The 13,139-nt window shown below is 42.5% G+C and overlaps 2 protein-coding genes across 5 annotated transcripts in view; one reads left to right on the plus strand and one right to left on the minus strand.

Moving 5' to 3' along the window:
* Positions 1-13,139, plus strand: part of THAP3 (THAP domain containing 3) — a 50,331-nt gene that overhangs the window by 33,172 nt on the left and 4,020 nt on the right. Inside the window, exon 7 of one of the 2 annotated variants that reach the window (XR_012155573.2) lies at positions 12,170-12,258. Coding sequence is in view for 1 of the 2 variants with exons in the window: in XM_073316966.2 (XP_073173067.1) it covers positions 12,170-12,252 (83 nt within the window). In the remaining variant the exon portion in view is untranslated. Of the gene's footprint in view, positions 1-12,169; positions 12,259-13,139 lie in introns of those variants that run through there. The other variant, XM_073316966.2, reaches the window with a different exon arrangement.
* DNAJC11 (DnaJ heat shock protein family (Hsp40) member C11) overlaps positions 1-13,139 on the minus strand; it is a 78,082-nt gene that overhangs the window by 27,931 nt on the left and 37,012 nt on the right. The window lies entirely within an intron of this gene.

A 13,139-nucleotide genomic window follows, 5' to 3' on the forward strand; every position in this document is an offset into this window, starting at 1 on the left:
GATGGATTGTCCTTCAGGATAGGTTGTAGATCCTTGATGATGCATTGGAGAGGTTTTAGTTGGGGGCTGAAGGTGACGGCTGATGGCGTTCTGTTATTTTCTTTGTTAGGCCTGTCCTGTAGTAGGTGACTTCTGGGAACTCTTCTGGCTCTGTCCATCTGTTTCTTCACTTCAGCAGGTGGGTATTGTAGTTGTAAGAACGCTTGATAGAGATCTTGTAGGTGTTTGTCTCTGTCTGAGGGGTTGGAGCAAATGCGGTTGTATTGTAGAGCTTGGCTGTAGACAATGGATCGTGTGGTGTGGTCTGGATGAAAGCTGGAGGCATGTAGGTAGGAATAGCAGTCAGTAGCTTTCCAGTAATAGGATGGTGTTTATGTGACCATCGCTTATTAGCATCGTAGCGTCCAGGAAGTGGATCTCTCATGTGGACTGGTCCAGGCTGAGGTTGATGGTGGGATGGAAATTGTTGAAATCATGGTGGAATTCCTCAAGGGCTTCTTTGCCACGGGTCCAGATGATGAAGATGTCATCAATATAGCTCAAGTAGAGTAGGGGCATTAGGGGACGAGAGCTGAGGAAGCGTTGTTCTAAGTCAGCCATAAAAATGTTGGCATACTGTGGGGCCATGTGGGTACCCATAGCAGTGCCGCTGATTTGAAGGTATACATTGTCCGCAAACGTGAAATAGTTATGGGTGAGGACAAAGTCACGAAGTTCAGCCACCACGTTTGCCATGACATTATCGGGGATAGTGTTCCTGATGGCTTGTAGTCCATCTTTGTGTGGAATGTTGGTGTAGAGGGCTTCGACATCCATAGTGGCTAGGATGGTGTTTTCAGGAAGATTACCCATGGATTGTAGTTTCCTCAGGAAGTCAGTGGTGTCTCTAAGACAGCTGGGAGTGATGGTAGCGTAGGGCCTGAGGAGGGAGTCTACATAGCCAGACAATCCTGCTGTCAGGGTGCCAATGCCTGAGATGATGGGGCGTCCAGGATTTCCAGGTTTATGGATCTTGGGTAGCAGATAGAATACCCCTGGTCGGGGTTCTAGGGGGTGTGTCTGCGCGGATTTGTTCTTGTGCTTTTTCTTGAGCAAATGCTGCAGTTTCTTTTGGTTATGCTCAGTGGGATCAGAGGGTAATAGCTTGTAGACAGTGGTGTTGGGAGAGCTGCCTAGCAGCCTCTTGTTCATATTCTGACCTATTCATGATGACGACAGCACCTCCTTTGTCAGCCTTTGTGATTATGATGTCAGAGTTGTTTCTGAGGCTGTGGATGGCATTGTGTTCTGCACGGCTGAGGTTATGGGGCAAGCGATGCTGCTTTTCCACAATTTCAGCCCGTGCATGTCGGCAGAAGCACTCTATGTAGAAGTCCAGTCCGTTGTTTCGACCTTCAGGAGGAGTTCACCCAGAATCCTCCTTTTTGTAGTCTTGGTAAGAAGGTTTCTGTGGGTTAGTATGTTGTTCAGAGGTGTGTTGGAAATATTCCTTGAGTTGGAGACATCAAAAATAGGATTCTGGGTCACCACAGAACTGTATCATGTTCATGGGGGTGGAGGGGCAAAAGGAGAGGCCCCGAGATAGGACAGATTCTTCTGCTGGGCTAAGAGTATAGTTGGATAGATTAACAAAATTGCTGGGTGGGTTAAGGGAACCACTGTTGTGGCCCCTTGTGGCATGTAGTAGTTTAGATAGTTTAGTGTCCTTTTTCTTTTGTAAAGAAGCAAAGCGTGTGATGTAAATGGCTTGTCTCGATTTTGTAAAGTCCAGCCACGAGGAAGTGTGTGTGGAAGGTTGTTTTTTTATGAGAGTATCCAGTTTTGAGAGCTCATTCTTAATCTTTCCCTGTTTGCTGTAGAGGTTGTTGATCAGGTGGTTCCGCAGTTTCTTTGAGAGTGTGTGGCACAAGCTGTCAGCATAGTCTGTGTGGTATGTAGATTGTAATGGATTTTTTGCCTTCAGTCCTTTTGGTATGATGTCCATCTGTTTGCATTTGGAAAGGAAGATGATGTCTTTCTGTATCTGTACGAGTTTTTTCATGAAGTTGATAGATTTCCACTCCATATGGCTAAATTCAGTGCCTTGCATAATGACAGGTTTCAGAGTAACAGCCGTGTTAGTCTGTATTCACAAAAAGAAAAGGAGGACTTGTAGCACCTTAGAGACTAACAAATTTATTTAAACATAAGCTTTCGTGAACTACAGCTCACTTCATCGGATGCATTCAGTGGAAAATACAGTGGGGAGATTTATATACACAGAGAACATGAAACAATGGGTGTTACCATACAGACTGTAAGGAGAGTGATCAGGTAAGGTGAGCTATTACCAGCAGGAGAGCAGGGGGAGGGGGGGGACCTTTTGTAATGATAATCAAGGTGGGCCATTTCCAGCAGTTGACAAGAACATCTGAGGAACAGCGGGGGGTGGGGGGGTGAGGGGGGAGGAGGAGGAACAGTCTTTATTCAAGCCTAAGTTAATTGTATCCAGTTTGCAAATTAATTCCAATTCACCACATAACAGAACCACTAACCCAGGAACCTATCCTTGCAACAAAGCCCGTTGCCAACTGTGTCCACATATCTATTCAGGGGACACCATCATAGAGGCTAATCACATCAGCCACACTATCAGAGGCTCGTTCACCTGCACATCTACCAATGTGATCTATGCCATTATGTGCCAGCAATGCCCCTCTGCCATGTATATTAGTCATACTGGACAGTCTCTACGTAAAAGAAGAAATGGACACAAATCAGACGTCAAAGAATTATAACATTCAAAAACCAGTTGGAGAACACTTCCATCTCTTTGGTCACTCGATTACAGACCTAAAAGTTGCAATTCTTCAACATAAAATCTTCAAAAACAGACTCCAGCGAGAGACTGCTGAATTGGAATTAATTTGCAAACTGGATACAATTAACTTAGGCTTGAATAAAGACTGGGAGTGGATGGGTCATTACACAAAGTAAAACTATTTCCCCATGTTTATTCCCCCCCCCCCGCCCCCGCTGTTCCTCAGATGTTCTTGTGAACTGCTGGAAATGGCCCACCTTGATTATCACTACAAAAGGTTTTCTGCCCCCCCGCCCTTTGCTGGTAATAGCTCACCTTACCTGATCATTCTCGTTACAGTGTATATGGTAACACCCATTGTTTCATGTTCTCTGTGTATATAAATCTCCCCACTGTATTTCCACTGAATGCATCTGATGAAGTGAGCGGTAGCTCATGAAAGCTTATGCTCAAATAAATTTGTTAGTTTCTGAGGTGCCACAAGTACTCCTTTTCTTTTTACAAATAATTGTGTCAATTCCACAGTTGTGAAGGGGATAATCAGATCCTTGTCTCTCTCACATAGCTGCCTCAGTGGAAAAGGGCTGTGGGAATCTTCTCCTGCTGCTGTGTCAAGCAGCGTCCCATCTTATGTGAAATATACCACTTCCAATAGACCATCAAGTATATGAGATTAAAATTTACCTTCCAAGACAATTTGTGAGAGGGAAACTCAATGGTTGGATGTTTACAGAAATCAAAACACAGCAGGAGCACATATATGGAAGTAAATTCTTTTTTAAATCTGTGCAGATACTCAATTGTTTTGCTGAGTTATCTATACTGGAAATGCATGGAAAATGGCACCGTGTTTGAAGGTCTCAAGATGGTGTGTTTCATCCTTCATTTATGCGGTTCTCACAACAAATTTTTGTGGCCTCAGAGTCTGGCCACCAACTGTTGTCGGTGGCTGCTATGTCACTTTTTCCTAAAATACTTAATTAACTTTAGGAAAAACAAATATGTCCATACACATGTCCAAATGACAGTAATTTATTTATGTAGGGTTTGCTTTTTTTTGGAGACTGAATAATAAAAATAATGTACAGTTGTGTCCATTCTTTACTGGACCTAAACAGAATAGAAACACAAATAAGGTGCTTTGTGCATTCTTGTCTTTTTTGATTGTTGTTTCTTTTTCTTTTTTTTAAGACTTGCTGGCTAGTAAGTCTGCTCTGTGAAAAGGGTTATTTGTACATTTGTTAATATCACTTTTCAGAGAAGCAGACTTGTTACCTAGCTGGGAGGCAGTGAAAGGGGATATTAACAAACATAGAAATATCACTTTTCACAGCAGACTTACTCAGCCCTGTCAAGCCAGGAACCAAATTAAGCCTTGGATGGAGATGTGAGTAGGGAGGCAGCGGGGGTGATGGCGTGAATGGGTGAGGGGCTTGGGGAGGCAGCAGCGGCCAGGGGCGAAGAGAGGGGTAGGGAGCCCGAAGCCCTGCAGTTGGGGGATGGAGCTCACCACTGCGCAGCCAAATCCTGGAGCCAGAAGCCCCACGGTTGGAGCCTGCTGTCACGCAGCCACATCCTGCCACCCACCACCCCAGAGCTGAAGCCTGAGCCCCACCATCCCCAGGGAGATGGGAAACTTATCCCGGGCTGTCTGCTTCTCCAGCGTTTGTGGCTCCAGAGGGGGCAGGGCCCAGCCTCAGGGAAGGGGCCGCTGTTCCCCTCCTCACACCCCCAATCACCACTCAGGAGGCTGTGGCCGTAGGAGAAGCCCCTGGTGGCCACATCTGAGAAACACTGATTATGAGTTTGCATTTCAAGACTTAGAAAGGATGGTTCTAATCTTTTATCTCTTTGTGAAGCAGCACACACTATGTTCACCGTGTAATGCAAACTGTTTATGTAAACATTTGTGATGAAAAGTGAGAGATGCTATGCAACTGCTCTGAGAACTAAATACTGATGTCTCCTGATGGAATGAAAATCCAAAAGTATCAAGAAGAAGGCTATTTTCTGTCACTGTACATTGTATTTACTGGAAAGCTTCATTAGGATTGTTGAACTTCTTCCGTGATTTAGAAAAGTTGTGCTAAAATTAAACCCAATGCATGCATTGTAACCAGAGTGAAGGGTTTAAGACAAAACTGAAATTAGCCTACTGATTTCAAGATCTAAGAGAATTCATAATCTAGTCCTACTTTTTGAGTGGATCTTCCACACAGCAAAAGAAGAGAAACATTTTAAAAACAGGAAAACATGACTGTAAAACGATAAAAATTGCCAGGACACCTCAGGTACAGTACCCAAACCATTTTTAAATAATTTTTTAAACCTGACTGGATTTCAAGTTGGTGTCCCTTTAACAATAGTAAATAATAAAATTACAGGTTTCAGAGTAGCAGCCGTGTTAGTCTGTATTCGCAAAAAGAAAAGGAGTACTTGATGCATCCGATGAAGTGAGCTGTAACTCACGAAAGCTTATGCTCAAATAAATTGGTTAGTCTCTAAGGTGCCACAAGTACTCCTTTTCTTTTTAATAGAATTGAAACTAGCTTTACTTTGTTTACAGTAGCACAAAACATTTGCTCCCAAACTTTACTTGGGGAAAAATCTACTGTTTAGGAACGCTCCTCAGATAAGTCACCTTTGAGTGCATCAGCTTTCCAAAGTCTACAAGTAAAAAGAAAAGGAGTACTTCATCCGATGAAGTGAGCTGTAGCTCACGAAAGCTTATGCTCAAATAAATTGGTTAGTCTCTAAGGTGCCACAAGTCCTCCTTTTCTTTTGCGGATACAGACTAACACGGCTGCTACTCTGAAAAAAGTCTACAAGTGTTTCTCAAGTTTCCATCCTCTCATACCCTGTGCTGCTCTTTGAAACAATGCCAAAGAGTTGGTGACTAGGGAAGCTCTGCAGCACTCTGCTGCTGCTCCAAACCTCTGGGAAGTGAATAAACAGAATAGCCAAAGGAAGCTAAGCAGAGATTTCAGGCTTAAGTGCCAACCACACTTGACAAAATTCCAGAGTGTGATTGATCAAGCGATATTGTATGTATGTGAGCACTGCTTTTAGCAATATAGAGAACTCTTCTGATGCTTTTCTGCTGCTCTTCATCTTTTGCAAATGCACTGGTCATAGCTGCAGAATGGGATGATTTTCCACATCCAATGACCAACCTCAGCGGAGTGGTTTTGCTGCAGCTTGTAACCCACTTTCATATTCTACGAAATACGCTTTTAAAAACCTGAGTTACCAAACTTCAGCAATGAAGAAAGAGTATTTTGTTGAATTTGAATTGTGAATAAAGACAGAAACTGCAGCAGCAAAAGTAAAGTGTAAATAAAAAAGCCATAAATTGAAGACAGGTTTCAGTGGTAATTAATATGCAAACTAGATACCATTAACTTGGGTTTGAATAGAGACTGGGAGTGGCTGGGTCATTACACATATTGAATCTATTTCCCTATGTTTAGTATCCTCACACCTTCTTGTCAACTGTCTAAATGGACCATCTTGATTATCACTACAAAAGTTTTTTTCACCTGCTGATAATAGTTCATCTTAATTAATTAGCCTCTTACAGTTTGTATGGCAATTTCGTGTGTGTGTGTGTGTGTGTGTGTGTGTGTGTGTGTGTGTGTGTGTGTGTGAGAGAGAGAGAGAGAGAGAGAGAAAATATATATCTTCTTCTTCTATGTTCCATTCTATGCATCTGGTGAAGTGGGCTGTAGCCCACGAAAGCTTATGCCCAAAAAAATTTGTTCGTCTCTAAGGTGTCACAACGACTCCCCTTTTGCTTGTGAAATGACACATTTTGCTTGCTCAAACTTCTGTCTGATATTCAGACTGCTGTGTAGTCAAACTCCCGACAGAGTTTAAATCCTGCTTTACTTCCACCTACATTTCTTGAAAATGCACATTTTTCAAGATGAAATAGATTTGCACTATCAAGAAAATCTTCTTGTAAAGTAATTCATTCTAGTGTGTTAACATTCTACTACAATGTAAAAAGATCCCACAGCACTGACAGTTCTTAACTGCACCCCGCATGTGCTAGTCCTTCTCTGCATGCAAGCCTAAGGCCTCATCAGTAGGGCCCTACCAAATTCACAGCCGTGAAAAACGCATCACAGACTGTGAAATCTGGGCTCCACCATGAATCATAGAATATCAGGGTTGGAAGGGACCTCATGAGGTCATCTAGTCCAACCCCCTGCTCAAAGCAGGACCAATCCCCAATTTTTGCCCCATCCCTAAATGGCCCCCTCAAGGATTGAACTCACAACCCTGGGTTTAGCAGGCCAATGCTCAAACCACTGAGCTATCCCTCCCCCAATGGAAATCATAGAATATCAGGGTTGGAAGGGACCTCAGGAGGTCATCTAGCCCAACCCCCTGCTTAAATCAGGACCAATCCCCAATTTTTGCCCCAAATGGCCCCCTCAAGGATTGAACTCACAGCTCTGGGTTTAGCAGGCCAGTGCTCAAACCACTGAGCTATCCCTCTCCCTAATTTAAAAAAAAAAATAAAAATCATAAAATAACAAACCTGAGATGTGTGGCTGCAGAGCCCCGGCCCAGAGAGGGTCAAGGGTCAGAGGGGTTACTGCGCACACTGAAATTTGGTCTTCAGTGTACTTTTACCCTATACTATACAGATTTCACAGGGGAGGCCAGGGTTTGTCAAACTGGGGGTCCCAACCCAAAACGGGGTCACAGGGGGGTTGCAAGGTTATTGTAGGAGGGATGTGGTATTGCCACCCTTACTTCTGTGTTGCCTTCAGAGGTGGCTGGAAAGAAGCGGCTGCTGGCCAGGCACCCAGCTCTGAAGGCAGCACAGCCAGCAGCAGCGCAGAAGTCAGGGAAGCAATACCAGACCGGCCACCCTGACTTCTGCGCTGCTGGCTTCGGAGCTGGGCGGCCGGAGAGCGGCGGCTGCTGTTCGAGGGCCCGGCTCTGCCGGGAGCAGCGCAGAAGTCAGGGAAGCAAGACCAGACCGGGCCACCCTGACTTCTGCGCTGCTGCTATCAGTGGCACTGCCTTCAGAGCTGGGCTCCCGGCCAGCAGTTGCCGCTCTCTGGCCGCCCCGCTCTGAAGACAGCGCCGCCGTCAGCAGCAGCAGATACCACAACTGCCCTACCATTTCTGACCATGAAATTCACCAAAATGGACTGTGAATTTGGTCGGGCCCTACTCAGTAGCTACTCTTTACTGAGGAAAATCAACATTACTCACCTTAGTTTTTTCTCAAAATTTAGGATAAAAATCAGAGAAAACTTTTGAACCTTAGTGGTTTCTAAACTTAAAAATGTAATTCTCTCTGGAACAAGATGATCATCTACCAGACATTTTTGAAGAAACCATCAAAACCCACATATTTTTATGAGCCATTCACTTGATACTTATTGCTTTTTATGGACTCTATTTGCTTTTTCTCGCTCTCCTCCTTTGTCAATTATTATATTGATATTATTTAGCTCTCAATGTCCACTGGCCCACTCCAGTAACATCATAATAATTTATGAGGTCATTTTAAAGAAAAAGCGAATCTATGAATGAAAAATAAATCTGAAGAAGAGCTGCAGTACTCAGGCTTTTTTTTAATAGATACAGTAGAACCTCAGAGTTACAAATACCTCAGGAATGGAGCTTGTTCATAACTCTGAAATGTCATAACTCTGAACAAAATGTTATGGTTGTTCTTTCAAAAGTTTACAATTGAACATTGACTTAATACAGCTTTGAAACTTTACTATGCAGAAGAAAAATGCTGCTTTTAACAATCTTAATTTAAATGAAAGAAGCACAGAAACAGTTTCCTTACTGTGTCAAATCTTTTTTTTAATCTTCTCCTGCTATTTTTTAAATAGTTTATGTTTAACACAGTATTGTATTACATTTCTTTTTTTTTTTTTTTTGGTCTCTGCTGCTGCCTGATTGCATATTCCAGTTCCAAATGAGGTGCGTGGTTGACTGGTCAGTTCGTAACTCTGAGGTTCTACTGTATCTTTTACCTGTCCTCACCTTTGTCTAATTATTAACTATATAGATTGAGTCCTGAAAATTACTGTATTTTTTTTCTCATTAGCATTACTTTGGACGTCATCAGATTTGTATTTGGGGTTTCTTTTTCTACACTAGTGGTAGTTGTAAAAATACTCACCTTGACGAAAAACAGCAGTATCTAAAGTTTCAAACCTAAAGCAGTCTCATTGCATATAAAGTCTTTGGAAGATTACAAGAAGCCAGGTGCTCCGTATACTATCTTAACTGAGTATTCTGGGGTGGGGAGTTGTCCCTCAATGTTTTTTTTTAAGCATATTTCAGCTCCTGCCTTCCACAAGATGCATTTCACTGGACTATGAGCCTATGTAGTAGATTCCATCAAGAAATTTTCCCTACCACCAAGTAGGTGAAGTCACTCTCAAACAGCCTATTGATCTTGGCAAGGAAACTGGCTCAAATACAAGCACAGACAAAGCAGCAGATGGTACCATTAAAAACATCATCAAAGAACGACAGCACCCCCTATGCCTCCAGAAAGGAGAGAGAGAGAGGTCGCTGCTACCAACAACTCACCGTCAGCCACCTGTTCAGAGAATATAGGAGAAAAGAAAACAACATCCTGAAATGTGGGAGCTGCACATGAGCAGTAAGAATGAACTAAGAGTCCTACTAGAAAGTTAAATCTGCACACACGGCAGCATGCTGTAAAGTGCAAAATTTCAGTACGAAAGGGGGTTCTTAACACAGCACCTCAGAGCAGCTTGCATTATGGACTGATCACCTGAAAGTCTCTCTAAAAAATACACGTGTTTTTGAATCTTATAAGCACAACACACGACTGCTTTTTAATTACCTTTTTTGTTAGAACTTTCCTTGAAAGTCAGCTTTAAAGTACTTTAGAGTCTTTTTCTCTATCCATCTCCCCAAAAAATACGTCTCATGCAATAGCGCATCGAACAGAGCCCTCCACAGCCTCGCCTAGATTTGCAGGCTACCACTTGCAAGCTGGTTGAAAGTAGAATTAAAAATTAAAGCCACATATACTGAGTGCTGGAGCCAGCATAATACTCCTCACAGTATCCTGGGGCTGAGAACTCAGGACAGAGCCTTGGAAAAGCTGGCTATAAGCATATTATAGAATACAGGCTACTTTCTAAAACAATTTATAACCATTCCACTGCTTTCCCACTTCCTGAGGTCATACTGTGTGGGCAAGTCAAGAACCTTTCACCCACCATTTAGATGAAACTAGGTACTCCAAACAGTGCTGGAAGCACTTTAATAGAGAGAGATTGCAGGGAGGAACTCTTAGAATCAAATTAAGACCATAAAATTGCTCCCAAATGGAAACCTTACCATCAGGTTTCTAAAGGTATTGAATATTTACGGCCAAGTTATAACCCCCAACAACAGGGTGTATGATGAGAACTGTGACATATCCTCCAATATAATGTGGATGACATATTACTACACTGACAAGATCCATGCCACTTCTCCCAGTTAGACAGGATTAGGTCATCTCAGGATTTAAAAATATAGATACCTAAAATCAGAACCTTTGTCATGACTTGGCAGGACATTCCATCAGATGCAGCCTCCCTTTTAAATGGGCTCAGCAGGGGGTCATGCACCTGAGAACTCTCATTTCAGCAAGCCACAGGAATAGTTTTAATTATATTCAACCCTCTACTAGTGAAAATCCAGAAAGACAGAGAACTGCCCCACTTGACATGGTCTCTCTCTCTTACTTGGAGAGTGTGTGGTGCAGATAAACATCCTCTAAGTCTAAGTCACAACACCAGATGAAAGTTTTATCTCTTCTCCTTCCTAGAGCGGATATAATTAATTTAAATATATCGATTTCCAAGTTTATACAAGAGAACAAAACCAGCAGGATTAATTTAAATTACCCTGGTCTTCTGAATCAGCTGGGGGTATTTTTGATGCCTAGTATTAGGCCGATTAATGCACTATACTAGAGGAGCATGCAGCTGACTTTGGTCTGATAGAGACCTTATGGATTGACCGAACACAGTACTCAGATGTCCTTCTCACCAAGCAATGGGGACAGACACATCTCACATCCACATAATGCCCCTACAGTACGGAATCCATTGAAAGAATATAAAGAGGGGATTAAAAATACATCTGTCAAACTCTATGATCCCTCCCCTATGGGAGTGATGGGATTTCACCGGGGTCACACTTGGGATTCCCAGCTATTCTCAAGACCCCATAAACTCTGTAGCAAGATTGATCTTAATTCTGCAGCAGGACCCCTGCATTGTGGTACCTTAGCGTAGCTACAGTTGGAGGTTTTTAGCGAATTAACTATGAAAATGAAGAATATAGTCAGAACAATATCCAATTATTTAATTTGATATTAAATTCCATTTTGTATGCTGTCCCATAATTTATAATTTTCAGTATGCTGCAAATTTTTACACTGAAAACAAACAACAGTATCAGAGAGATTTTTAGGGGGGAAAATGGAAATTTTAACATCTGACACAAGGACAACCGGGGAATTTTGGCACCTGAGAAAGTGGAGGAGGCACTTTGGGTTTGCAGGATATGCCCGTGTGCTGAAGGTCGTGGAGGCTGGAACTCAAGTCCCAGCAGTGTGACAGATGACCTCTGTCAACGTGGGCAAGTCATCTGGGGGAGATTTTGCAAAGGCACAAATTCCCATTGCAAATCAATGGGAATTGGACACCCTAGCTTCCATTTGGGCCTCTGAAAATCTCCCCCTTTCTCCGTGCCTTGTTCCCCTTCTAAAACTGGGATATTGATACTTCCTTTCTCCCACCCTTTGTTGGTCTTATTTAGATTGTCAAGTCTATGGGACAGGAACAGTCTCTTTTTAGGTTTATGTATAGCACCCAGTGCAATAAGGCCCTTATCTCAGTTTAGGCCACTAGATGCTACCATAATATAAACAAATCTCTGAATTCAATGTTAATTTTGAAATCTAATTATGAAAATGTCAATGTCAGCATCCCACAGAGATAAACTGAGCAGGTCACAACTTGCCCAGAGCTACTGTTTCAGGCTGTCTGCAGACTCAGGAAGTCATCACTGCTTCTGTTTAGACTCATTTCAGAGTAGCAGCCGTGTTAGTCTGTATCCGCAAAAAGAAAAGGAGTACATGTGGCACCTTAGAGACTAACAAATTTATTTGAGCATAAGCTTTCATGAGTTACAGCTGTGAGCTATAGCTCACGAAAGCTTATGCTCAAATAAATTTGTTAGTCTCTAAGGTGCCACAAGTACTCCTTTTCTTTTTGTTTAGACTCTGTTGACGTTTGAAAGTTTCCTTTACAATTATAAGGGCTAGACTTGTTTTGTTTTTTTCGTTTATTTCAGTGAACGATTGGATTGTACAGCACAATCCTGCAGCAAAGGATGGATTCGTACATTCCACGGCCACAGAATCACAGAGTACATGAGGTCCTGGTTGCAGTATCTGTTTACATAGTAAACAAGGAAAGATGTCTGAATGAAAATGCATTTATTTATATCAAAGCTTCTTGGTCTCTGAGGGTATGTTTACACAGCACCTGGGAGGGCGCCACCCGCGTACCCAGGGTGTCCAGTGGGTTTGTACTTGGGCAGCTAGCCCGTGCCACCCCCCACACTGCCATGGCCAGACTGCTGTTTTTAGCACACTAGCTGGAGCAAAGCTAGGGCATCTGCTCACCCACACGGGGAAGCACCCTCCCAGCTGCTGTGTAGACACATCCTAGAAAGGAAGGATGGCAATTTCTGGAATTCATCTGCAAGGAGCTCTCTTTTATTTTCTCTCTTCTCATGTTTTACTATTATTATTTCCAGGAGAAATGACAAATCTGCTAGGGCAGTGCTTTCCAAACCAAAACATGCCAAGGACCCTGTCCCAAAGAGCTCATAATCTAAAAAGATTTTGTCAAGCTTGCTACTGATGTGTTGCAATGGCTCCTATATAGGAAAGCTTTATAATAGCTCAGACTGCAAGCAACATCCACTTATGACGTCACAATCACTTTTATGGAAAACAGCTGAGATAATAAGAAAAAATTGTGTCTTCACTGCAGAGTCATGCAAGAGGAGGAAACTCAGTTTAGGTGAAAGCTTTCTTCCGACACAAATATCCCCCAGCAATGTTCCACTTTTCCTTAGCTATTATTGCTAATTATTGCAAAGGAAATGGCTTTTTGCATAAGTGTAATGTGCCTGTTTTTTAGGGGTCTTCAGTGAAATTCCCTCTTCATAATTTTCCTTTTATAAAAAATGTGGGTGCTTTTTAATTAAATAATTTTGCAAGGAGAGTGCTTTACAACAACAAAGACACAATTTC

The sequence above is a fragment of the Lepidochelys kempii genome, chromosome 18, assembly GCF_965140285.1.
Source record: "Lepidochelys kempii isolate rLepKem1 chromosome 18, rLepKem1.hap1, whole genome shotgun sequence".
Lineage (NCBI taxonomy): Eukaryota > Metazoa > Chordata > Testudines > Cheloniidae > Lepidochelys > Lepidochelys kempii.